The 26,890-nt window shown below is 43.4% G+C and overlaps 1 protein-coding gene across 3 annotated transcripts in view; it reads right to left on the bottom strand.

Moving 5' to 3' along the window:
- Nucleotides 1-662: 662 nt before the first annotated feature.
- The window catches only part of LOC133380333 (proton-coupled amino acid transporter 1-like), an 88,917-nt gene continuing 62,689 nt past the window's right edge, over nucleotides 663-26,890 (bottom strand). For all 3 annotated transcript variants that reach the window (XM_061617421.1, XM_061617422.1, XM_061617420.1), the window contains one exon: nucleotides 663-6,542. In XM_061617421.1, the coding sequence (XP_061473405.1) occupies nucleotides 6,274-6,542 (269 nt within the window). In that variant the 3' untranslated portion in view covers nucleotides 663-6,273. The remainder of the gene's footprint in view (nucleotides 6,543-26,890) is intronic.

Raw genomic sequence — 26,890 nt, 5'->3', positions numbered from 1 at the left:
AATGCCACAATAAATTTGTTTGTAAAAAGTGTTATAGTAGATTAGAAATCCAATTCCAGCGAGGCAAAATTAAGCATACTGTATTTCTCACAAACAGATGAAGTACCAGAAACTTCATGGGCTGCATTCCTCTTCAGATTGCAGGTGGGGGAGGTTTAAATGAAATGCAGCCCCATACAAAAGCATGTGAGGGAGAAAGGTTCCAGCTTAGCCTCCTCCTTGGCATGCTAGGGTTCCATGTATATGAATGTTCCTTCCCCCAAAGGGGCAGCTTTCTACCATGTGAACTTCCACCTGCAATCTGAAGGAGGACAATCCAGATACAGTTTATCTACCTAGCTTGTAAGAACAAGGCCTCAGAGCAGAGATTGGGGTTAGGGTTAGCCACAGCCAATATAGCCAATCATCAGGAATGATGGGAGTTGTAGTTCAACAACACTGGAGGGGGGGCAACAGGTTGCCCATTCCTGACTTAGAGGTACCCAGTCTTCTCTTGAAAAGATGGATCTAGAACAGCCCATAAGAATAGTGTGTTTAAATTGTGAAAGAGGAAGACTGAAGTTTGGTTTTCAGAATCTGAGAACCATCTGCCTGTTGCAGTGATCTCACAAAACAGTTTATCAAGGTTGACGGTAAACATACTATCAGGCATAACAAGGCAGGACTAGATAGCTTTAGTTTATTTTTCTTCATTAGAACCAGGTTTGTAATCAAGATCCCACCTTGACAAATCATACCTCACCACATTATTGTTATTCATTTTTAAAATTCTATTTCTATATACAAAATTTTCAATAGAAATTCCCAGGGAACCTTACAGAACGAAAAGCACAATAATTAAAATACAGGAAAATCAAATCCGAACAACTGGAACACACAAGACTGGGCGGGATCTCATCAAGTTTCATACTGAAGATCAACCTAGTTCTTTAAATTTGCACGGTCCTCGCTCACTGAGGGCTAAATAACTAGAATGAGGAAGTTAGACATTAAAAGCCATATACAAGCAATCCAAAAACATTTCAAAGTCACTGTGGAACACTAATAAAGTAAAAAATAGACTTTATTGAATAAAATATCCAGTAAAGTACACAATTAAAGTACAGCACCATTACAACACACACATCTGAGTATTTGCACTGGCTTTGCGCAGTAGCAGCAAACAAAATATTTGCTTGCAACTGGCACATTTAGGCACAAATAAATACACCAATGACTCTATATGCATGTGCGCACAAATTCACACCCAACCATTGCCTGTCTAAGTCACCTCATCTTATAAATCATTTTGTGGATAATCATATGCATTTTCCTCTGCTTGATCACTTTTGTTAAACATCAGCATACCCCCAAGTTTAACTTAGCCTAAAATTGGTTTGTTTGATTCTGCCCTATATTATAAAAATATGAGACACAGCACACAAAGCTCCTTAAAAGGAGCACTGACATCCCCATATTCCCTTCTAGCTACTCACAGGCAAAGGCCCAAAGCTGCAAATCCAGAGTAACCTCCATCCCAAAGACTGGATCTGCACATACAACAAGGCTTTCCCATAGCCCTCTATGGGAAGGCAGATAAATGCTATGTTTTTTTCAATCTGGCAACTATTTTGTGTGTGTCAGTGTACAGTACTGAATACTAGCAGTTTGAGGCTTATGCTAGGAGCCACTTAACAGGGACCCTGGTCAGCAATCCTCCTCCCATAGAAGTTTCAGGGAAGATCCAAGTTGCATTTTGATTCTGCCTGCATCTTCTTCACAATTGTGGTCACTGTTATTGTCTTTTTTAAAAAATAAATTAAAATCAAAGCATACATTTGGTTTAGGATTGAAATGCCCTTTTAATCCATTTTCAAAGTCAAAATAGATGCAATATAGATGACTCTCATGGAGAGAATCAGTATTTGTAACATCAGGCTATTGTCTCACTTAGACAAAGAAACTATTTTGAAATTAACCAGATAGTAATTGCCTAGAAACTGGCAAATGGAAATCCTTTTCTGGATTTAATGACAAGCTGCTGGAAATGTTTAACAGAACAAAAATATTCAATTCAGCCTCTCTATAAAGTTGCTTATTATCTGTGTTCTATGCAGGATACAGTTAGGCCTCAGTTCATGTGTATGGTACCTTGAACAGTAAGGAAAACAGATATAATTCATAACCCTCATACCTCCCGAAGGCCACCACATACCTGACAGCATTAGCAAGATTACACAGATGTTCATTTGCACTCACCCAAACAACACATATAATTAGCAGTAATCCAGATATTGATACTATACTTGTGGCTCTCCTCCCCCCTCAAAGATTCATGGATGTTAAAGCAGCTTATTTATCTGGGAGTCAGACGGAACCATTATTTTCACTGAAAGGAGTATCTCAACTAGTGTTAGAATAAAAGTTATTACAGTACCAGTACAATGGCAGATTAAGACAACTATGGACAAGCTTTCATTTGTTTCTAACTGCAGTGATACATTGAATGTATAATAGCTATTATCAACACGGGGCATTCTAGGAGTAATGAAAGCTGACAATGATGAGTCTTTGTCATACAAAGAGGAAATAGAGAGTAGTATTCTGACCTTAACAGTGCAAAAATAATTTTCTTTCAGTAGGTTATTTTTAAGAGGACATGCAAGCAAATTTTATGGCACTCAAATGAGAAGTTGGATGAACTCCATAGCTAAATGAAGGCAAAATAGGTTCTCTAATTGTTTCATGTTTTAAGTCCAGTTGTTCTGTGGGTTTCTGCATCCACTGCTTTCCTTTACAATGTTACCCCACAACAAACAGTTGATAACCTTCATACAGATACTAATCCCATAAAAACTCAAAATACAAGAGTAGTGAGAGACCTTACAAGTGTAAGCACTGATCCTGGCAAATTGATTGGCAACTTATGAGAAACAGTCTTGAAGGAATAGTCTGTTTAAATACTATCCCATAAAAAAGAAGTTACTAATGTGAAGTTACTGCTTAAAGCAATTTAATTTTGTCTACTGTAATTCTGGCTTAAAGCTATGTGAGTGTTCTATCTACAATCTAAAAATATAATCTAAAAATCTTGTGCCAGCATTCTAGGACCTACATTTCAACCAAATGACACATCGGGGCTCTGCTCTGTGAATGCTCATGCTGGTCTTCTGGACTCAGTTGGTGAAACAGAAGTAATTTTTATTACTGTTTCAGCATTAAGTATCATGACAGTATATTGAATTTGTCCAGTTTTTCTCCTATTACTGTAAACTGAACTCCTGCTTTCCTCACCATGTAGGAAGAGGAATATTTTCCCAGTGCAAAGTTGAGCTCCACCTCAGAGGAAAGGATATATTCAGAGCGGTGTTATGAGAATGAGAAGGGATATAGAAAGCCATCCGATATTTCTCTGAGAATGGTATTAAAACTGATAGAGTACATTGGAGAGTAGCAGATAAAGCCTCATCATTACATATTTAAAGCCAGAATGTTTTTAAAGGAAAGTTTTTAAGAAGGAAATATGAGCAACATTATTACTTACACACTTGAGTCAAGTTATCCATTACAGAAACTTTTAATGAATTTTAAAGTACTATGTTTGAAGTGCTATCTCTGATACTTATGAAATCTCTCACTCTTAATTCCATGGTGTGATTATGGGAGGTCTGAAATTGGGCTTTTACACTTCTGTAAAGGCAGCCATGTTGTTTTTTGTTCTAAGTCTCCAGCTGCCATCTGCATATTTTCATTTGTTTAGCTGAGAAATTAGCAGTGCAATTCTACACATATTTACTAAGAAGCAAGTCCCGTTAAATTCAGGGGGGGTTACTCCCAGGGAAATGAGTATAGGATTGTGACCTAAGTCAGTAGTTCAGAAACCTTGGCTAATTGAATAAAAGTACAAGACACTGCAATGCAAGCTATATGTCCAAGGACTTCAGCTACTGGAAAAAGTGATATGAGATACTTGATAAATTAATGCCATAACAAGCAAAATATTCTTCTGAGCAAAAACATAGAAGGAACTTGGTGCATTTTCATTATAAGGTTTTAAATGGGCCTTGTTAAAATGCTAAGTGTGCAGTCCTAGTATTATATTATTATTATATTTATATCCCACCTTTCCTCCAAAGGAGCTCAAGGTGGCACATAAGATTCTCCTCTCTATTTTATCTTCACAATCACCCTGTGAGGTAGATTAGGCTGAGAGACTGTGGCTGGCCCAAGGTTACCCAGCAAACTTCATGGCTAAGTGGGGATTTGAACCTTGATCTCTCAGGTCTTAGTCCAACATTCTAACCGCTATACCATACCGGCTCGCAGTCCAATGCAAACATACTTGCAAGTTAAGTCCTGCTGAACTTAGTGGGAGTTGCTTCTGAATACAGACATGCTTAAGACTGCACTCTAAGAGTTATTTTATGGTTATTTTATGGTTATTTTATGGTATCAGCATGGAAAATTTATATTTTAGACTAAAAAGGCAAAGCAAGCTGGCACATTAAATTTTGCTTTTTATCTCAGGCTAATTATGGGAACAATGCAACTATGAAATCTGTATCAGTGGTTCCCAACCTTTATGAGTACGGGGGCCCCTTTATAAGCTTAAAACTTTTTGTGACCCCCTCCCCCCAGGGAGGCAGGCTGGCTGCCAGGAAGGAAGGGGAAAAGCAGCCTTTCCTTGCAGCCTTGCTTCTTTTTGCTTCACAAAAAAAGCCCTCTCCTCTCATTCTGAGTAAGGTTCTTTAAAAATAAGCATCTCCATGTACATATGCAACTTATTTATTTCTTCATGTCTTTGATTGGTTAGCTTTTCAGGGCCTTTTACCTTAGGACATTTTAACCAATAGGTATAGTTAAAAATGTACTTATGTGAAGATGGCACAGATTAATTTCAACAAAACCACATTTGCCAGCAGGCTCCCAATAATCTGACATGAGCCACAAGAGACACACAAAATCTTTATACATCTCTATATATACGGGTGTGTTTGCTGTTTCTCATGTAAAACATCCTTATTGCATGCAGAGTTAGGTTTCCATTGGATTATGACACAATACTTGGGTACAGGTTCAACTACTTTGATTTGTACATATTTTGTCTGGTCATTGCTTCTCCCACCCCCCTTAACTTTAGCAAATGCTCCATTGCAAAACTCACAAGGAAAGGGTGGTTTGCATCCTACAACTGACCATCTCCCATAATTAAAATTACCTCTCTCTTCAAAACTATCTCCATATCCTGTGCCCAACTCGTACATGAACCTTTCTCCTAGTATGCTTGATATCAACTCTGTCATGGAGAACTGGTGAGAAACACCACCATCTTTTGCATACAGACCATTTGAACGTGCCCAAATATTATGCATCATACTCTATTGAGCTTGAGCCTACCTATGACACCATTGTTATTGCCATATGCACCCAAAGGTGGAGAAGAGGCATGGCAGAAAGTAAGGAGGGAACAAAACTAACTTGTTCAGTCTATGGCATCCATTTTAAGAACTGCTAGCAGACTTCCATTTGTCTCTTCCCCTATCCTGTGCTTAATCCTGCCATTTCCCATTAAACATGGAGGAATTTACACAAGGAAATACAGTTAAAGCTTGATGCAATCTCTACGCTGTCAAAGAGAAGCGCTTCAAAATTGCAACAAAGAAGTGGTGGAGGGCTTTTTTGTTTTTTGCTTTAAATCTTATATTAATATCCCACCTTTCTTCTGTCATGGAACCCAAGGTGGCATACGTGTGGCTTCCAGGTGGTCACCCATCTACTGACCAGGCACAAACCTGCTTCATTTCAGCAAGAGGTTGGCCTTTTGTGCCTTCAGGCCATGCCCTTGATCCTTGGGTTCTCCTCCCAAGGGCTGGTAACATGATGTTTAAAGAGCTTCATAAGAACACCTTTTGACAATACTAGGCTTCTTAATTCTCTAGATTCCAGAGACTGTGTAAACCGAGATCCTTGCAGACCATTTAGTGTCTTTCTAATTGAGAAAATCAGAGTGGAGCACACAACAGTATTCCACTCTAGTCAAAGGCTAATCATTGTACAGTGAAGGCTCTTAAAACCAACCCCCAATTTGTACACAAAGGTACACAGAAGAATAAAAGATCCAAATCTTGTCTTTTCCACTGTTGCCTTGCCTTTATACCTGCAAAATAAATATGTTTATGAAGCAAGAAGTAGTAACAAGTCACTGCCGTTGCTACTAAAGAAATCAGGATCCAGCCAAACTGCTGAAAAATTCTATAGCAACGCAGAAATAAAAGCTGTGGATAGGTTAACCTGTCAGTGTAAGATACTGGTGGCATTCGAAACAGTGGGAACAGTTGGTACGATGAGTTCAAAGAGAGACTCGTAGGTCCCCACCACAAATCCAGTAAAACCTATGAAACTGATCAGGATATCTTTGGCAATGGTGAGTGGATGCATGCCTTGAGAGTAGTAGGTGGAAATCTCCAGAAGGGGTGGGATGATCAGGGCAAGGGCACTGCTGCTCACTGAGCCCACCAGAGCAATGACAATGTCCAACCGAGGAATCAGGATTGCTAGCAGACCTGAGACAGAAAGGAAAAGAGAAAACAAAACTTGGTTAGGATTGCATCTAGTTAAGAATGCTGATTTCTAGCAAAGCCTAGACTTTACAACAGGTTGCTATCAACTTAAAATCTGTTCTCTGTGTCATTTTAAGTTCAGAGCACTGTGTGATTTTTTTCAAAAATTCCATTCCATTTATCAGATAAAGTAGGGGGAAAGGGAGGCTATATTGGCAGGTATCAGAACTCAGCAATAGAAAACATGTTGTGCATGCATAAGATCCTGGGTTTAATCCTCGACATCAATTAAAATGATCTCAGGTAAGCAAATAATGAGAAAGATCCCTGCCTGAGACCTCAAAGATCTGCTGCCACTCAGTGTACATTGGGACAGACAACATAGCATGCTGCAGATGTGGTTGGGCTCCAACTCCAATATGGCCATTGGTCAGGGATGATATAGTTCAGTGACATCTGGAGGACACCATGTTGGCTACCCCTGGAATAAACAATACTGGGCTAAATGGACAAATGGCCTGATTCATTATACAAGATAGAGGATAGAAAATCAAAACAGTACCAAACTCTTATCCTAAATTGACTGCTAAGCAATGGCCTATTAGCAAAACTCAATACCCAGAGAATTCAAAGTGCGTATGTTGGCCAGATGCGTTTCGAGTGGAAAGTCTTTCTCAATGGCCTTGCAGATGGATGTTGATTAATATTTATATTCTGGGATATGGACTGATAGTTGGATAACCTATAGATTCAATTTGTTCATTTCATTTTCTCAGTCATTCTCGAATCCCATCAAAAGATTTTTTACCAACCAGTCGAAACACATCTGGCCAACATATGCACTTTGAATTCTCTGGGTATTGAGTTTTGCTAATAGGCCATTGCTTAGCAGTCAATTTAGGATAACAGTTTGGTACTGTTTTGATTTTCTCATCCTCTATCTTGTATGGACGTGGGTCCTACACAGAATTTGTCCTTTGGCCGCTTTTGTTTTATTATGTGCACTATTGTATGTGCACTTTTATGAGTATTTTTATTTGCCAGCATACACGTTCGTATTAAAACATTTTATTTCTACATACATTATTATCTATGTGTATACCTCAACTCTCTGGAGCAGCCTTTCCCAACCAGTGTGCCTCCAGATGTTGTTGGACCACAACTCCCATCAGCCTCAGCCAGCACTGCCAATGGTCAGGAAAGACTGGAGTTGTGGTCCAACAACATCTGGAGGCACACTGGTTGGGAAAGGCTGCTCTGGAGTAACATAGTGTACATGTTAAGGTAGATTTTAACTCTACAGTTCTCCAGTTCATTATACAACAACTTCATGTGTTCAAAAGTTTGAGGCTCTCCATTTAGGCTTTCCCTCTTGATTTACCAAGAACTCATTTTCTACAGGTTTCGAAGTTCCATCTAGCAGGAGAGTTGAAAATGTTTAGTGATGGGAAAGTGGATGGGTAATTTGGGAGTTCAGTTCCCAGGTCTATCATGAGAAATGTATCCCCTATGTTAAAATCCTAAGTTCATTCAGGAGTGTTACAGAAATCAATGGGTTTAAGACTGCGATATACAATCAGGACCAGCACCAGACTGCAGTGGACCCTTGGGCACTAGGCTGCAGCTGCCCTCAAAGGCGGTGGCTACGTAGCAGCACAAGTCTGCTGTTTCAGTGCATTAGCATGCTGTGTGTGCACACCTACCATCACCCAAGATGGTAGGGGCATCCCTGCTGCTATCTTGGGTTATGACAAACATATGTGCACAGCGTGCTGATGCAGCAATGTGGGAAGTGGCATGGCTAGCCTGCGCTGGTGGTGGCAGGGGGTTGCCTGGGTGGTAGAAGTATTTTTTTGCTAGCACAGATCCTGGAGTGGGAGCTATACCCGCCCAGCCATAGGGACCCTCAGCCAGTGCCCAACCTGGCCACCTGCTGGCACCAGGCCTGCACACAATACAGTGATAGCAACCAAGGCTAGATTATCCATACTGCAACTGGAGTAATTGCACCAAGGCGCAGCCTGCAAGAGAGCCCAGATTCTGAGCTTCAATTTTTTAAAAAAAGTAAATAAATTGGCCATAGATTAAGGAAGTTAGGAAGCAAAATGTGCAGAGATGAGCCAGCCTTGCTTTTCCTGCCTTTTCTGTGTTTTTAGTCAATGAGTGAAGTCAGAGCTGTGATTGACAAGTCAACATCAGAGCACAGAAATCCCTGGGTCCTAATGAGCAGCTATGTCCCCCCCTTCCCTTTAGTTTCTGTTTCCTAATCTCTCTGTAGGTTGCCCAGACTTTGCAGCAGCAGTCAGTCAGGTGCAAGAACACAACGTACATTTGTTATTAGTACTGTACAGCCTTATTAATTTGAAATGTTTTTGTTATCTCCCTCCTACCCCCACCCCTCCAAAAAGCAATCTAATAAATGAGGAGAAAGTTTGGAGGTTTGGTGATAGGAAGCAATTTATAGTGTTCTGTGTGAACAAAGTTAAGAGTTTGGCTAAATTTAATCTGACCAGGGTTAAACTTCGCATGTTGAGGTTTATGTTTGACTTCTGCACAAAGTGACAGTGGTGAGAAGTGTGTGGAAAAGAGATGGCTGATTTTGAAAATATTTAAGGGGTTATTATTGATTAGGATTTGTCTTATTACTGATCTTTGTATACCACTCCGGAAGCTTTTTTTGGCTGAAGAGTGGGGTAAAAATGCTTTATTGTCTTTTCTGTTGGTAGTATAGTATGCAAAATAAAAATATTGCTGCTTCAGAACAGTGGAGCTTGCTTGGGTTCTGGAAGCAAGGAGGTGTCTGCACAAGTTAGTAAAAAAAAAATAGACTCAACAAACCAGAAGCAATTTTAAAAAGTGGTGGTAGTGGGGAGTCCCTCCGCATATAAGAGCAACCAGACTGGATGAAACCAAAGGTCCACCTAGTCTAGCATCCTGCTTGCCACAATGGCAGCCAGATGCACCAGGAAGGCCATCAGTAGGGCTTGAGGCCAATAACCCTTTTCTGTTGTTTGTTCTCCCTTTGCACAATCAGAGCAGGACTACCTCTGAACCTGGAGAAGCAAAGGGGTCCATCAATGGATATTTAGACCGTACTGCCTTTTGTCATTTTTGTCATTTCAAAAAGAGTACATTTGGCTTCGACAAGTGAAAAGTAAGAGCATGCTGTTGCACCATCTCAAAAAGAGTACATGTACTCTTAAAAGAGTACGGTTGGTAACCCTAGCTGTATGGAACCTCTAGGTTCAGAGCCAGTCTGAAGTTACCAAGCTGAAGTTGTGGAGGCTAAGCATAGGAAAGGGCTCTTGGTCTCACACCCTGGTTTGTCATCAGCTTTAAGAATAAAGGGAAACACTTCTGATTTTTTAGCAATAATTGTTATATTTTGTATGATTCTGTACTAGTGACTTATTTACTTGTTTACCGCTCTGAATTTGGAATTTCTGAACTAGAGCGGGATATAAATCTGCAAAATAAATAAATAAATAAATAAAAGGTCTTGTGAGGCTGATCTCGTCAGGCGGCATATTTGGTGATGTTGGAGGCGCTCCTTTAGATAAACTGGACCGACACCGTATAGGGCTTTAAAGGTTAACACCAACACCTTGAATTGGGCTCGGTAAACAACTGGTAGCCAGTGCAGGTCTTTTAGCACTGGAGTGATGTGATCCCGGCGGCGGCTGTTCTTAATCAACCGTGCCGCTGCATTATGTACCAGTTGTAATTTCCGAACCGTCTTCAAGGGTAGCCCAACGTAGAGTGCATTACAGTAGTCTAAGCGAGAGGAGACCAGGGCATGCACCACCCGTGGGAGTAGATGGACCGGAAGGTAGGGTCGCAGCCTCTGTATCAGATGTAATTGATACCAAGCTACCCGGCTCACTGCTGACACCTGAGCCTCCATGGGCAGCTGGGAGTCAAGAATGACCCCTAGGCTGCGAACCTGGTCTTTCAGGGGCAATCTATCCACTTGCATAAATTCATGGCTTAATGCCTACAAGTTTGGATTCCTCAGCAATTTTATTAAGATGTCAAGTGAAAATACCCTCAGTGCTGCTACAAATTTACTTGATTATTATCCAAAAGGTCTTGATAAATATTTTCCTGAAGAATTTCTTCAGTTTAAAAGCTTTGTAAAACAGTCATGTTTGCCATTACAATCCTTAAAAATTATAAGAGACAAAATGGAGTGTTTTTTCTAAATGTAGATGTTTCCTTCAGAAAAAATGAACTGAGGGCAAGCATGCTGAACGCAAGACTGAATGCTTTGGTGCTGATGAGTGCTGAAACAAGTCTTCTGCACAGTGTAGATTTTGAAATCACAATCAATTTTTCAGCAGCAAAGGAAAGGTCAACTGAAAGGAAAGACTCCTGCTTTGTAGACTCATTGTCATTTCACTGATATTACACCCACAGTTTTTATTTTTAGGCACCTACTTACAACATTTGTTTTTATTCTGGCCTTTTCTAGTGTATAATCTGCCATTATTTTATTATAGCGTGTGTTTTTAAAACTGCATACCGTTCAGACATTATGCATGTGTTGCAGCAAAGAAATACATCTAATAAAATGAACAAACATACATTAATTCAATAAGGTTTTTTTAAAAAAATCATGCATTCCTTTCTTGGGGAGGGGGGCCCTATTGGGAACTGCACCAGGCTCCCAACCACCTTAATCCAGCCTTGCTAGCAGCAACTTGAAAAGGGAACCACATGGATGCCATTTCACATGCTGTTCTGCAATAAATAAAATGATTGTTCTAATGCAATTGAAAAATCAGCCAAGAGGCATGGGAAGGTACACCATGTAAAATACTTTACCATTTGGAATAGTTTCTATGCAGATCTGCTTTGAAGAGATTTCTAAGATGATGACAGCTTTCATGTATGGTCAGGATAAAGGACACATTTCAAATAAATGAGCTTTGGACTGGAGTGCTAGTTTCCTTGTTTCAGTTTTGCTCATTTGGCAGCACTGCAGAAAGCCCTGCTGTGAGACTAGGTCAGGAAGGACAAACTGACCAGCAACTCCTACCCACAGATTTATATCCCACCCTTCCTCCCAGTAGGAGCCCAGGGCGGCAAACAAAAACACTAAAAACACTCTAAAGCATAATAAAAACAGACTTTAAAATATATTAAAACAAAAACATCTTTACAAATATCTTTTTTTAAAAAGCTTTAAAAACATCTTAAAAAGCAATTCCAACACAGACGTAGACTGGGATAAGGTCTCAATTTAAAAGGCTTGTTGAAAGAGGAAGGTCTTCAATAGGCATCAAAAGATAACAGATGGTGCCTAACTAATATTTAAGGAGAGGGAATTCCAAAGGGTAGGTGCCACTACACTAAAGGTCCGTTTCCTATGTTGTGCGGAACAGACCTCCTGATAAGATGGTATCTGCAGGAGACTCTCACCTGCAGAGCGCAGTGATCAACTGGGTATATAAAGGGTAAGACTATCTCTCAGGTATCCTGGTCCCAAGCATTATAGGGCTTTGTACACCAAAACCAGGACCTTGAATGTAGCCTGGTTGCTAATGGGCAGCCAGTGCAATTCTTTCAGCATCAGGGTGACATGTTGGCAATACCCTGCCCCAGTGAGCAGTTGCACTACCACATTTTGCACCAGCTGTAGCTTCCAGACCAACCACAAGGGCAGCCCCACATAGAGTTCATTACAGTAATCCAGCCTGGAGGTTACCATTACATGGAGAACAGTGGTCAGGCTATCCCAATCCAGAAATGACCCACAGCACTCCTAGCGACTGAGGTCACCTGGGCCTCTAGCGACAAAGATGGGTCCAGGAGTACCTCCAGACTACGAACCTGCTCTTTCAGAGGGAATATGACCCCATCCAAACCAGACAACTGACCAATTATCTGAACTCAGGAACCACCAACCCACAGTGCCTCAGTCTTACTAGAATTCAGACTCAGTTTTTTGGCCCTCATCCAGCCTACCACTGAGTCCGGGCAGCGATCCAGGGCCTGCACGCCCTCTCCCGATTCAGATACTATAGAGAAACAAAGCTGGGTATCATCAACGTACTGCTGACACCTCAGCCCAAATCTCCTGATGACCTCTTCCAAGGGCTTCATATAGATGTTAAACAGCATGGGGGACAAGATGGTACCCTGTGGCACCCCACAGCACAAAGGCAATCCAAAGGCAATCCATATTTATAGCCCAGAAAGATACTATGGTCAATGGTATCAAAAGCTGCTGAGAGATCAAGTAAGAATAAGAGGGTTGCACTCCTCCTGTCCTTCTCCCACTAAAGGTCATCCATCAGGGCAACCAAGGCCAATTCAGCCCCATAAGCAGGTCTGAACTCAGATTGGAATGGGTCAAGATAATCTGTTTCATCCAAGAGTACTTCCAATTACTGCACCAGAACCCTCTCTATCACCTTCCCTATAAAGGGGGTATTTGCGACTGGGTGGAAGTTGCCACAAATCAATGGGTCCAGGGTGGGCTTTTTCGAGAGTAGTCGGATCACCGCCTCTGTCAGGGCAGCTAGAGGCACTCACTCCCCCTGGATCCACTCAGCCAAACCCCCTCGGCAAGCTTTAATAAGCCAAGAAGGGCAAGGGTCGAGAAGACACGTTGCTGGCCACATCGTTGCAAGCACCTTGTCCACGTCATCAGGCCGCATCAACTGAAACCACTCAGAAGTTGCAGCAGACACTGCACTGGGCACTGCAGTAGATGTGGATGGTGCATCAAGATTGCTACAGAGAGCAACTTTACCCTCAAAGTGCTTTGCAAACAATTAACAGTGGGCCTAAAACTCCATTTCCTGGAGTTGATGTCTACAGACCCCTGACAATATGGAAAAGCTGTACTGGACGGCTACTTGAGGATGTGATGGTGGCAGAGAAGTGGGCTTTCTTTGCCACTCTCACCACCACACAGTAGGGACGGTTGTGATGTTTTCCTTGCGCTTGATCAGCCTCACAGTACATCTTTCACCACTTGTGCTTTAGCCAGCATTCAGCCTGATTCATTACCCTTAGTTCACTGGTGTACCAAGGTGCAAACTGGGCTCCACAATGCCCGAGAAGGCACTCGGGGACAACCGTGTTAAGAGCTCAATGTGCCTTGCTGTTCCACAGTGTGAAAAGAGCTTCAACAGACTCACTTGCTCTATTTACTGGGAACTCCACCAGGGCATTCAGGAATCCAGTGGATTCCATTAGTCTCCGGGAGTGGATCATCTTAATCTGTCCACCATCCCTGCAGGGGAGAATTGGAGCCGTAAGTCTAAACTTCACCAGGAAGTGGTCTGACCATGACAACGGGGTGACATCCACCCCCATCTCCAGAACACCACTTCCTCCATCTGGAGCAAAAACCAAGTTGAGGGTGTGCCCTGCCCTATACCTCAGCCCAGTGACAACTTCAGACAGCCCCATAGACATCATGGAGGCCATGAAGTCCCAAGCCGGAACACTAGAGGCAGCCTCAGTATGGACAATGAAATCACCATCGTTCTGGGCTCCTCCTCCATGGTTATAACTCCCTCTATCCATGATCTCTGAGACTGGGGTGGCATCACTCATGTCCCTCCTTACTAAAACCCCTCTTAAACATCTGATATGGACACATTAAGAGCCCATCAACAAAACCTACCTGAACCAGTTATTCCAGTAAGCTACTGAGAGAATTGGGAACAGCCAGACCCACTCAATATCTTTCATGCGGGGCACATCTACAACCCCCCATCTCATGCCCAGGGAGGGCCAGCCTTCTGCCAGTTGCAGACCCTTACTCTGAAGGCATCTGGTGACTTTCTCCTATCATTCAGTTCACTGCACAGGCTCTCACCCTACACAGCTACTACACATGCACCGTACACCCTCCTCACTATCAATCTCCTCTAGATTGGTTTTTTAAAAATAAGAGTAACGCCCTCGCCCTCAGGATTCCCTAAGAGAATTCCCAAGGGACAGTCCCTTTGGTGTCTCCCCTTTGGTGGCAACCCCACCAGAGGCAGACCCACAGTCCAAGGGCAGCCGGGTTTTTATGCCTCCCTGACCCAGCCAGGAGCTGATGCAAGAGGCTGCAAGATTGACTGCAGCCTTTCTTTGGATTCAGGGTCAGGCAGGGGGTCCCAGTCCTTGCAGCACTTATCAGGGACCTCAGCTGTCTTTAGCGACAGCAATCCTGAGGAGCGAGCAAGGCAGCACCCAGATGCTCAAGTACTCACTCCCAGGGCAGGTCTTCTCAAGTCCCCCAGTGCTGCCACTGTTCCCCTGCCAGAACTATAAATTCCCAAAGCTTGCGCAATGTGGTCACTCCTTGGCTGAGTGAGGAAAGGAGCAGATTTCATGAGACTCATAAGAGCAGTTAAGAGGGAGACAAGCCTGGGAAAGACGCCACTATAGACTAACTGGACCTCTTCCCACTACTGAACCACCGGTGAAGTCAGCTTGGCTTTTTCCTCAGCTCCAACCAGCCCCCTGGGTCTTGACCCCAGTCAGCAGCAGATACCAGCCTGTCCCAATTTAAGGTATCAGAATCAGCAGCACAGCTCATGTTGCCTAACAGACAAAGCACTATAACCCTCAGCACAATCGTTTGAGCAGCTCCTATTTATTTAATAGCACTTCTAAACCTTAATATTTTAAAAATCTAAGTGGTGTGCATTATGTATGATATAAAAACCGTGTCTATTAAAAACAAAATACAACCTAAAACCAATAAAACATAAAAACAACAACAGAGATTCAGGAGATCCATACACATAAATCAAGGCCCAATCTTAGGTCAGGGAAAGCCTGCACAAAAAGAGAAGTCTTTACAAGATCTCTGAAGCAACTGATGGTTATTGCGTGGTGACAGTCAATAGTACCTGACTCTAGAGACATGGTACATGGATTCGTGCATGGATAGTTTATTTATTATTCCCTTCATATCCTGCCTTTCCTCTAAGAAGCTTAAGGGAGCATATGTGGTTCTCCTTCCCATTTTATCTTCACAACAACCCTGTAAGGTAGGTTAGGCTATGAGGCAATGGATTTTTTAAAAAAGTGACAAAAAAGGCATAGCAAGAAGTTCACTTGAAGTTCAATTATACTGGAGTTCAGGGCAAAAAGTGTGTGTGTGTATGTGTGTGGAGAAACTGAGGTGTTGTACTGAACAACTAGGCAATCAGGTATAGTAGGCATCCTGACAAATGTTTAAATGGGCTCTGAGGGCTTATCTGTTTGCTGCTTTTATGCACTGAATTTAATTGAATGTTTGGACTGTTTTTGTGTTTTAAGATTAGGCTGGGCCGACTGTCATTTACCTGTTTCAATAAAATAGCCTAGAGAATGGTGCCTTGATGTGAATGCCTGATGCAAGCTACCAACACAGCTATGTGGAATAGAATACAGCAAGGAAGGAAGCATCAGGGAAATTTCCAAGTTGAAAAAGAAGGAAAAAAGAAGGAAAGACATCAGGTAGTAAACTCATAGGTGGAATCTAGACCAATCAAGGCTCTCAGTATAACCAGAGATATTTTTCCATGCAACACAGTCCCCCCCCCATAAGACGGCAAAGAGTCCTGCTCAGTCAGTCTGTGGAAGAAGTGCTGATGGGCTGAGGGGACACACACTTGGGGAGGAACTAGTTTGAAAAGTTGCCTTTCTTTTGATGGCAGCAGTCTAAAAATTAGATCTGATATGCATACATCAGGGGTAATATGATAACAGAGGCACTTTTCTGGACTTCAAGGCATTTCCTTAAAATAAAATTCCTTAACCCAGCTTTCTAACTGTCTGATTTCTAATGTGCGAAAAAGAGAAGGTGGGCATGCTTAGAGGGACCAGCGCTTGTTCTTCCTGTCTAAATAACTTCAGCTAGAAACCAAGAAAAATGTTGCTGCTTTTGGGGGGGGAAATCTTTTAATGGCTTTCTGAGTCAAAAGGACACTGCTCTTACCTCCCCATGGTCAGAAAGGGATGAGTTTCGCAATGCCTAGAGTCTGCTCTGCCTAGGACCTCATACAACTACACAGACTGTACCTACATGAAAGTAGACAGATAGCAGTTTTCCGTATCAATACTAATATGGCACAAAACTCTGGAGATAAACAGTTAAGATAGCAGCAAAGCAAACACACGCAGAAGCCAGAGAGAACACACTTTCCTCTTCTCTACTGACAGAGAGGCAGAGACAGGCTGAGGGGGCCGGGGAGAAAAGGGCAGACGCTCCAATGACTCAGACGTTGTTTGGTCATGTCTAAGGAAAACTCAAGAGTTCACAGAGGTGACACATCACGGGAGCATGTCAAGCGTCAACCTGGACCACCACCAACTTCATAAGCCGCCATCAAGACACACAGGTTTCTAGGCAAGGAAGGCAGGTTGATATGCACGTTAGCCAAGGTCCCTGTCCAAGCGAATTGTACCATATCTATATAGATAATGGGGGCTTTCCTCCATATTCAAAGGAGTTCCCTCTTCCCAGCTTCCTAATCAAGAAAGAACAGGCTCCTTTCTCCTTCAGGGACATCAAGTGAAGCAATCGGACACCCTTTCTTTTGGCAAACTTCACACAGGGCAGACAATATTTTCCACCCACTCACCGATCTAGAACAAACCTCTTTCTGGTGCTGCAGACTAGTAAGGACTCTCGTTCTCCATGTCAGAAGGAAGCAGCAGCATGTGCTTGTTCTACACATGGTGCCATAAGGAAGTCATCTGCACTTACTTATTTGGGACCAATGCAGACACTGCAGGGTGCCCAGCAAATGCAAGCTTTAAAAGTAGTTCTTTACACGTTCAGAGCTATGGCAAAGTCTTCCTTGCTTAGAATCCAGAGGCTGAAAGGAAAAATGTGGGAAGCATCCCAGTCATTCAGCCATTCAAAGCAGCAGGACAGATGAGGGAACAGAGCAACAGGCAACCAAGACGAGCCAGTTTAGGGAAAGTATCCATTGATTTCAATGGATCTGTATCGAGGAGTGATATAGATAATGGATTGTGTGGAATGGTATCACTCGGCAAGGTTTCCATCAAATCAGCAGAGGAAAGCCATTTTCTGCTATCTCCCATCCCCTGCTCTGGAGGGTTCCCCAACTCTCTGGAACAGATTTAGGAGATCTGAGGGAGCTGGAGGAGGAGGAGGAATCACCAAAAATTGTTTCCCTCCCCATTCTGCTAATAGAAATCTTACAATAAGCTGAGTGACACCATGAGAACCAATCCAGAGTATGTAGCAAATAACCCAAATTATCCTGGTGATGTGTCCTCATTTCTGTTGAACAAATTCCTCATTTCAATACGGCCCTGTTTCAGTAGAAAGATGCTTATTGTTTTTGTATTTGAACTCTTGATTTGTTACTCTGGGTATTTTATGGACTTTAGCTTGGCACCATTGTGTGGAGGAAAAAAAGCTAAAATTTAAAAAACAATGTAACAGGAAATGCTGCTTGTGATACCAGAATGGGATGCTTGTGGCCTTGCTGTTTGATTAATCAGATACACTCAACAAGAAACCATGTGAAAATTGAAGTAATTGTGACCTGCCCACAAATTGAGCCACTGTTGGCATTGACTTGTCACTTCCATTCATCTTGTGAAATAAAGTGCCACCCTGCTCCCCCATTTTGATTTCAGGTCTCTACAATTAAAATCAGCCGGATGTCTAGAGGAACGTGGACACAGCCTCCATAGCTGGTCAACCATAAAACATGCTGATGCACAAATAAAAGCTCTCAATTCTATACAGGGTCTTTCCCATTGTTAACCTGATCAAGGAACACAGAATTGAGCCATTATAGAAGGAATGGAGTAGGGTGTGCTTTTTGGGGAGGATGGACCAAAAATGGGATGAAGGGAGCTCGGGTGGGCAGCATGAATTGCTTTGTGCCATTTTGGAAAGAGGGGGAAGGGACTTGCCACAGGGACATCTTTTCTTCCTCTCTCTCCCCCCCTTTCAAAAACAGGTTTTTAAAACTTGCTACCAACACCAGCATGCCTCTTCCCGAGAAGACCTCCAGAGCTTTTCTTTTTAAAGTTTGCTTAAGACAAACCACTCAGGGAAGGTTAAGTTTAGATAAGGTTTTCATATGCCTTAGACCAGGGGTTCCCAAACTGTGATGTGTGGACCACCAGTGGTCTGCAAGCTTAGCATGTCCACATTAAATATTCATACTGATTTTAATTGTATTTTTATTGCTTCTTTTATTTCTTTCATTGTACTTTCTTATATTACAGCTTGAATTCTGTGAAATCTAGACAGATTTGATACTGTCGATTTCCACAGTTTGAATAAACTAAAGAGAACAGATGTGCGAGCCAGCACATTTAAACATATAGAGTCACAAGAGAGCAATTGTGGTAAGAAAACTTTGCAAATAACTGTTAGCAGCAGTGGGAACAAATATTAATTAGCCACAGCAAAATTACTGAAGGGGGCTCAGTGACAGTGGAAAACAAGATGATGTTTTTAGATTTTGTCCCCTGGATTCAAGTGGCAGAGCACCAAGAAACACAGCTTTGCAAACTGATGGCAAAACCTCAGCAGATGAACTGTGCACATATAAGTGAGGTTTAACAAAACGAGAAAAACCTATTTGTATTGCCGGGCTTACGCTCATTAATAGGAGGGCTAAGTGGGGCATGCTGACACACAGAAAAAATGTTAACCACAAAAGACAGAGGCTGCATTCGCTTCAAACACTCAACCAAAAACCCTGGCTTATTAAATACATTCCTGATGCTTTGCTCTGCCTCATGAACAAGCAGCAAAACAAGCCAGGATTCAGCACTTAACCGTAGCTTGTATACTTGTATGTACAGTAATATGAAACTATACTTAATTGCTTCAAACCAAGCTATGGTTGAAAGTTGGCCAAAACATGTTGTACACAGTTTTAATTGCCAAGATATGGTATCCAGAAATTAAGCCTTGAAACTGATGGTCTGAGTACACAATGCAGCAGAGAATTAAGTCAGAGATATGCATATAAGTAATAGCCCACACCTTAAAGGCACTAGTCTTTTCCCCAGACATTTCTTTTTCTACCAATTTTATCAAAGCCCCCCCTGCAAATTCTACCAAAGACTGATGTATAAAGTAGGCAGCAACACATCGCTTTTTTAAAAAAAAATGCATTTCTCCTTTTTATGCCATTGCCTTCAGATGCCCTAGCTAGATACTCAATATACTTGACATCCAGTTGGCACTAACCTGTGACAGGGCATTCTCTGTGGCAGTTCCCTGTTTGTGGAATGGCCTCCCTGGTGGAAGGCATCTGTCCCCCTCTTCCACAACGTTCAGGGAAAATTTTAAAAAAATTCCTGTTCACCCAGGCATTCAGTGGCTGAAGGTTTCTGTTCCTGGTTGCCCTGAAGCTATTTCTGTGAGTGTGATTGTTTTAAACATGTTTTATATAAATTTAATAAATAAATATTTAGGAAGAGAGCTGTAACCTGGGGAACATTCTGCTGCCCGATGCATCTTTCGTAATCTAAGGCATAGATTGCTCCCAATAAAAGGAGATGGCAAAAGAAGATTTTTCCATAATAAAGCAGGCTTTTGTCAGCAAAGAAAGTAGGGCACTTCAAAAAGCAGAATTGCAATGACCAGAGTGCAGAGGAAATTGGTTTATTTCCTGAAGAAAATCCTGCTTATTGGTGCCTGTAGGTTTTTAAAAGTAGGGTGTTGCTTTTGGAATTTTTATAGGCTTCATATTATCAGCGAGAAGAACTCTCTCCATAAGTCCGGGAGACTAGGACAGAGCAGGACAAAACAGAGAAGAAGGTAAGCCACAGTGCATTTTTCCTTTTGGTATGAAGAGCTCAGCTTCTTTATTATACAGCCACAAGAGTGGCTTTCCCAACCAGTGTGTATCCAGATGTCGTTGGACCACAGCTCCCATCTTTCCTGACCATTGGCAATGCTGGCTGAGGCTGATGGGAATTGTGGTCCAACAACATCTGGAGGCACACTGGTCGGGAAAGGCTGTTATAGCCAGCGGGGATTTTTCACATTCCACAATGTTAAATTGAAAATACCTCCCATGCCATTCTAATGCTTCCCATAAGCTCATTTCAAAACATAACCTTACAAAACTTACAGTCCTGAACTCAGAAAAGCCTGCTTAACAACCTTCTAAATTTTCATAGTGATACACAAAACAGTCAGAGAGAATTGAGAGGTCAAAGTGTAAAAAGAGAGAGAAAAAAACCCAGAGCCCTTTTGGACTTTTTTCTGTCAGAGTTCTCATAATCTGTTGAACTTCATTAAAAATCAGCCATGTTTACAGAGTACCTGTAATCCTATTACTGAACTTGCCCCATACTCTGACCTTCATCTTCTGCAGTTTAAAAGTTAAAAAAAATGCCTGGCTGATTTTTAATTAATTTAAGAAATTTTGGCTGGGACCCAATGATAAGCCTGGGCTTGCTCAGAACCAACTGTCGGTGTTCTAAAAGCCAGACTCACAGCTGCTGGGCTTGCCTATTCAGGAGGCCACACCCACACCAGACTTTGATTTCACTTGAGACAGTCATAGCTTCCCTCAGAGAATCCTGGGACGTGTAGTTTGTGAAGGGTGTTGAGAGGAGACTCCTGTTCCACTGAGAGAGCTTCAGTGCCCAGACTGGCTTAACAGTCAGCCACTCTGATTGAAGTCTGTGAGGGGAACAGGGCATCTCCTAGCAACTTTCAGCACCCTTCACTAACTACACTTCCCAGGATTCTTTGAGAGAAGCCATGACTGTCCAAAGTGAAATAAAGGCCTGGTGTGGATGTGGCCAGGGACAGCTTTGGTTTAAATTTGGGTGGGAGGCTACATGTGCCTGCTGTAGAATAAAAAGTGGGAGGCAGCTCATCTGCATACTTTCTTCCCATCAGGCTCGGCAGCGCTCTCTGCGAAGGAGAAGGGACTCAGGATTCCTGACCCTGAAAGACCTGAGAGACTTGGGAGGCAGCTGACCAAGAGAGAAGGTGGAGCTCTGGTGAGGTAAGCAGCTCATCTGCATACTTTCTTCCCATCAGGCTCGGCGGCGCTCTCTGCGAGGGAGAAGGGACAGAGGAGGCGAAGCTCTGGTGAGGTAAGCAGCTCATCTGCATACTTTCTTCCCATCAGGCTCGGCGGCACTCTCTGCGAGGGAAAAAGGATTCAGAATTCCTGACCCTGAAAGACCCGAGAGATTTAAATAAAACCAAAAACCAAAAACACCCAAACCAAAATCCATTCAACTAACTCCTGGCACTCACAAGAGAAACATCAAGACTACCACTGACAACCGAAATAGGAAACAACAAACATAAAATGGAGGCGGATCAAGCAGTTGTTGTCACCTCCAACGTGTGTGCTATGTTCATCTTCTTAACGGAAACCAGACGCAATTACACTTGCAGCAAGTGCAGATTGGTGGCGCTCCTAGAAGAAAAGGTTAGGGGGCTGCAGCAATGCATAGACACCCTGCGACTTATCAGAGAAGATGAGGACTTCCTCGATAGAACACAAGAGGAATTAAGGGAGCGACACAAAGTACAGGAAGAAAGTGACAAGGAAGAACAGGACTGCAACATCTACAAATCCCCATGGAGGACTGTCACTGTAAGGGCAAGGAAAAACAGGAGGGATTCAGAACTGATACAACTAACAAATCGCTTTCAGTGTCTCTTGGCAGACAGCACCTCTGAAGAGCCTCAACAAACTCACCTGCATCAAGAGACACTGACTGCAAAGGAAGACTCCACACCTCGGAAGAAGGAAGCTGATGCAACCACTGCTCGTGGCAAAAAGAGGAGGGTGCTGGTGGTTGGAGACTCATTGCTCAGGGGGGGGTAGAGGCACCGGTATGCCAGCCGGACAAAATGAATTGAGAAGTCTGTTGTCTCCCTGGGGCGCACATCCGGGACGTCACTGACAACCTGCCGAGGCTCATTGGGAAACAAGATAGGTATCCCTTTCTCCTCATCCATGTGGGCATGAATGACACGGCCAGAAACACCTTGGAACAGATCACCTTGGACTATGAGGCTCTGGGTAGGAAGGTCAAGCATTTGGGGGTGCAGGTGGTCTTCTCGTCAATTCTTCCCGTGAAGGGTGGAGGACTACAAAGGGAAAGGAAGATACTGCAGGTCAATGACTGGTTACGCAGATGGTGTCGACGGGAGAGGTTTGAATTCTGGGACCATGGTCTAAGCTTCTTGGAGGGGGGACTGTTGGCAAGAGATGGGCTGCACCTCATGAGGACTGGGAAGAATCTCTTTGGCAGAAGTATGGCAAAACTCATCAAGAGGGCTTTAAACTAAAGCCTCTGGGGGATGGAGATGATAGCTTAAAGACCGATCCAAAGACAGCAGGTTGTAAACGCAGCGATTTGAAGGGTACAGGAGAAACTGGGAGAGAGAAAGGGATGCACGGCAAAGCTCACGGTATATTAACGGAGGAATCCAATCGGGACAAAAGAGACTTCTGGTGTCTATATACCAACGCGCAGAGCTTGGGAAACAAGCAAGGGGAGCTTGAAGTCTTAGTGCATCAAGGCAAATATGACTTCATAGGGATAACTTGGTGGGATGACTCCCATGATTGGAATATAGCCATTCAAGGATATAAACTCTACAGAAAGAATAGAAGCAACAGAAAAGGAGGGGGAGTAGCGTTATACATCAAAGACAAATACACCTCTATGGAAATCCAAGAGAGCGAACAAAGTGGTCCGATAGAGACCATTTGGGTAAAAATAAATGGAGAAACAAATAAAACCGACATGGTAGTAGGTGTCTACTACAGACCCCCTGGCCAAGAAGAGGTGGTAGACGAGGCCTTTCTCAAACAAATCTCTGAAATCTCAAGGAGGCAAGAAGTAGCAGTGATGGGGGACTTCAACTACCCGGATATCTGCTGGGAGACAAACTCTGCGAAGCACAAAGCCTCCAACAAATTCCTGATGGGCCTTGCTGATAATTTCCTCTTTCAAAAAGTAGAAGAAGGAACAAGGGGATCGGCAATCCTGGACCTGATCTTAACTAACGCGGACGAATTGGTCACGGGAATTAAAGCGGTCGGTACCTTGGGGGAAAGTGACCACGTAATGCTGGAATTCGGGATTCTGGGGAAAGCCAAAGAAGAATATAGTCAAACATGGACCTTGGATTTCAGGAAAGCCAATTTTAGCAAGCTCAGGGAAATGATGGGTAGGATCCCGTGGCTAGATAGACTAAAGAAAAAAGGAGCCCAAGAAGCGTGGGAGTTCATGAAGAACGTATTACAAAAAGCACAATCGCAAACAATTCCAAAGAGGAAGAAAAATGGAAGACATCGGAAAAAGCCAATGTGGCTACACGGAAGACTGGTGGAGGAGATAAAAGTAAAAAAGAGCATGTATAAAGAATGGAAGGAAGGACGCATCACGAAGGAAGAGTACCGACGAGTGGCTCGGGCTTGCAGGAATAGCGTAAGGAAAGCTAAAACTCAGAATGAGCTGAGGCTAGCGAGGGAAGCGAGGAACAACAAAAAGGGGTTTTTCAGATATGTTTGAAACAAGAGAAAGACCAAACAAACGGTGGGACTGCTGCTCAATGAGGATGGCAAAATATTGACAGATAACGAGGAAAAAGCAGAACTGCTCAACACCTATTTTGCCTCCGTTTTCTCCCAAAAAGGGAACAGTGTGCAACCTTGCATCTGTAGCAATCTCAGTAAGGGATCGGGACTGCAGTTCAAGATTGATAAGGAGATAGTCAGGAAATACCTAGTTAACCTAAATGAGTTCAAATCTCCAGGGCCTGATGAACTGGATCCCAGAGTATTGAAGGAACTTGCTGATGTACTCTCGGAACCTCTTGCCATCATCTTTGAGAAATCCTGGAGAACGTGAGAGGTGCCGGAGGACTGGAGACAGGCAAACGTCGTCCCGCTCTTTAAAAAGGGTAAAAAAGAAGATCCAGGGAATTACAGGCCGGTCAGTCTGACTTCAATACCGGGAAAGATATTAGAACGGATAATAAAAGAGTCCATTGGCAACTATCTAGATGACAATGCTGTGATTAGAAGGAGCCAGCATGGGTTTGTCAAGAAAAAATCCTGTCAAACTAATCTCATCTCCTTTTTTGATCGGGTCACTAGCTTAGTAGATGGTGGAAATGCTGTAGATGTCATCTATCTAGATTTCAGCAAGGCGTTTGACAAAGTCCCCCACGACCTTTTGATTAGCAAACTAGTCAAATGCGGACTACATGGAAATACTGTCAGGTGGATTCACAACTGGTTGGAAAACCGTACTCAAAGAGTGGTCGTCGGTGGCTCTGCTTCGGACTGGAAGGAGGTCTCGAGTGGAGTGCCACAGGGTTCTGTCCTGGGGCCGATACTCTTCAACATTTTTATCAATGACTTAGACGATGGGGTGGAGGGAAGCCTTATGAAGTTTGTGGATGATATGAAACTGGGAGGGATAGCTAACACAATGGAAGACAGGAATAAAATCCAAAGGGACCTGGATAGACTAGAAAATTGGGCTGAAATTAATAAAATGACAGTCAATAAAGACAAATGCAGGATTCTGCATTTAGGCCACAAAAACAAAATGCACGGGTACAGGATGGGAAATACCTGGCTTAGCAGTAGTGCATGTGAGAAGGACCTTGGAATTGTAGTGGATCGTAAGTTGAACATGACCCAGCAGTGTGATGCTGCGGCAAAAAAGGCAAACGCGGTTTTGGGCTGCATAAACAGAGCTATAGTTTCCAGGTCGAGGGAAGTAATAGTCCCACTATATTATGCATTGGTCAGGCATCATCTGGAATACTGCGTTCAGTTCTGGACGCCTCATTTTAAGAAAGATATAGACAAGTTGGAGCGGGTTCAGAAGAGGGCGACGAGGATGATAGCCGGTATGGAGAACAAGTCTTATGAGGAAAGGTTGAAAGAACTTGGCATGTTCAGTCTGGTGAAGAGAAGGCTGAGGGGTGACATGATTGCACTCTTTGAGTACCTGAGGGGCTGTCACATAGAGGAGGGTACAGATTTGTTCACTGCTGCCCCAGAGGGTAGGACTAGGTCTAATGGTTTTAAGTTGCAGGAGCGTAGATTCAGATTGGATATTAGAATGAACTTCTTGACAGTAAGGGCGGTTCGGCAATGGAACCGACTGCCTAGGGAGGTGGTGGGATACCCTTCGCTGGATGTCTTCAAGCAGAGGCTGGACAGCTATCTGTGGGAGATGCTCTAGCTGTGGATTTCCTGCTGTGAGCAGGGGGTTGGGCTCGATGGCCTACAAGGCCCTTTCCAACTCTATGATTCTATGAAAAAGGTGGGGGAAAGGCTGAAAAACAGTGATACTGTTCACAATGTTTTCCTTTTGGAAAGGAAAGGGGCTTCCCCACTGCCCACCCACCCAATCTCCTCCCCTCCGTGCTCCTCCCCCAAGTCAGTGTTTGACTATGACCTGGGAGACCAGGATTCGAATCCCCACACAGCCATGAAGCACACTGGATGACCTTGGGCCAGTCACTGCCTCTAAGACTCAGAGGAAGGCTATGGTAAAACCACCTCCGAATACCGTTTACCATGAAAACGTATTCATAGGGTCAACATAAGTCAGGATTGACTTGAAGGCAGTCCATTTCCATTTTCAAACATGATTGCAAAGAAATAAATCCCATTGAACTCAAAAAGTATGCAAATGATCCAAGCCACCCTCCCTTCTCCTCCCTCCTATCCCCTACCCCTACCCTTCCAATCCCCTCCTTCCCCTTCCCCCTCTCCCTCCTCCTCCCCCACGGTCAGTTTTTCCTATCCTAACCATGATAGCATAGGAGTAACTCCCATTGAACTCAAACATGCAAATGATCAGACCTGCTTTTCCCCTCCTTCCCCTCTCCTCTCCCTTTCTCCTCCCCTTCCCTCTTCCTTCTTTCTCCTCCCCTGCCTACTCCAGCCCTCCCTCCCTCCCCCCCCGTCACTTTTACCTATCCGTAGCATGATTGCACGGGAGTAAATCACACTGAATTCAATAAACAAATGATCAAACCTGTCCTTCTCCTCCCTCCCCCTCCTGCCTGCTCCCATCCCAGTCCTCCCCTCTGCATTTCCTCCCCTTCCTCCCCTCCCCATCCCCTGTGGTCAGTTTCACCTATCCTAAACATGACTGCACAGGAGTAAATCCCACTGAACTCAATAAACATGCAAATGATCAAACCTGTCCTCCTCCCCTCCCCCTCCTGCCTGCTCCCCTCCCCCTCCTGCCTGCTCCCCTCCCCCTCCTCACCTCTGCTCTTCTTCCCCTCCCTCCTCCTCTTCCCCTCCCCATCCCCTGAGGTCAGTTTCACCTATCCTAAACATGATTGCAGGGGAGTAAATCCCACTGAACTCAGTAAGCATGCAAATTAT

The sequence above is a fragment of the Rhineura floridana genome, chromosome 3, assembly GCF_030035675.1.
Source record: "Rhineura floridana isolate rRhiFlo1 chromosome 3, rRhiFlo1.hap2, whole genome shotgun sequence".
Classification (NCBI taxonomy): Eukaryota; Metazoa; Chordata; class Lepidosauria; order Squamata; family Rhineuridae; genus Rhineura; species Rhineura floridana.
Note: the sequence above shows the minus strand (reverse complement) of the source record. Positions and strands in the feature narration are given on the sequence as shown.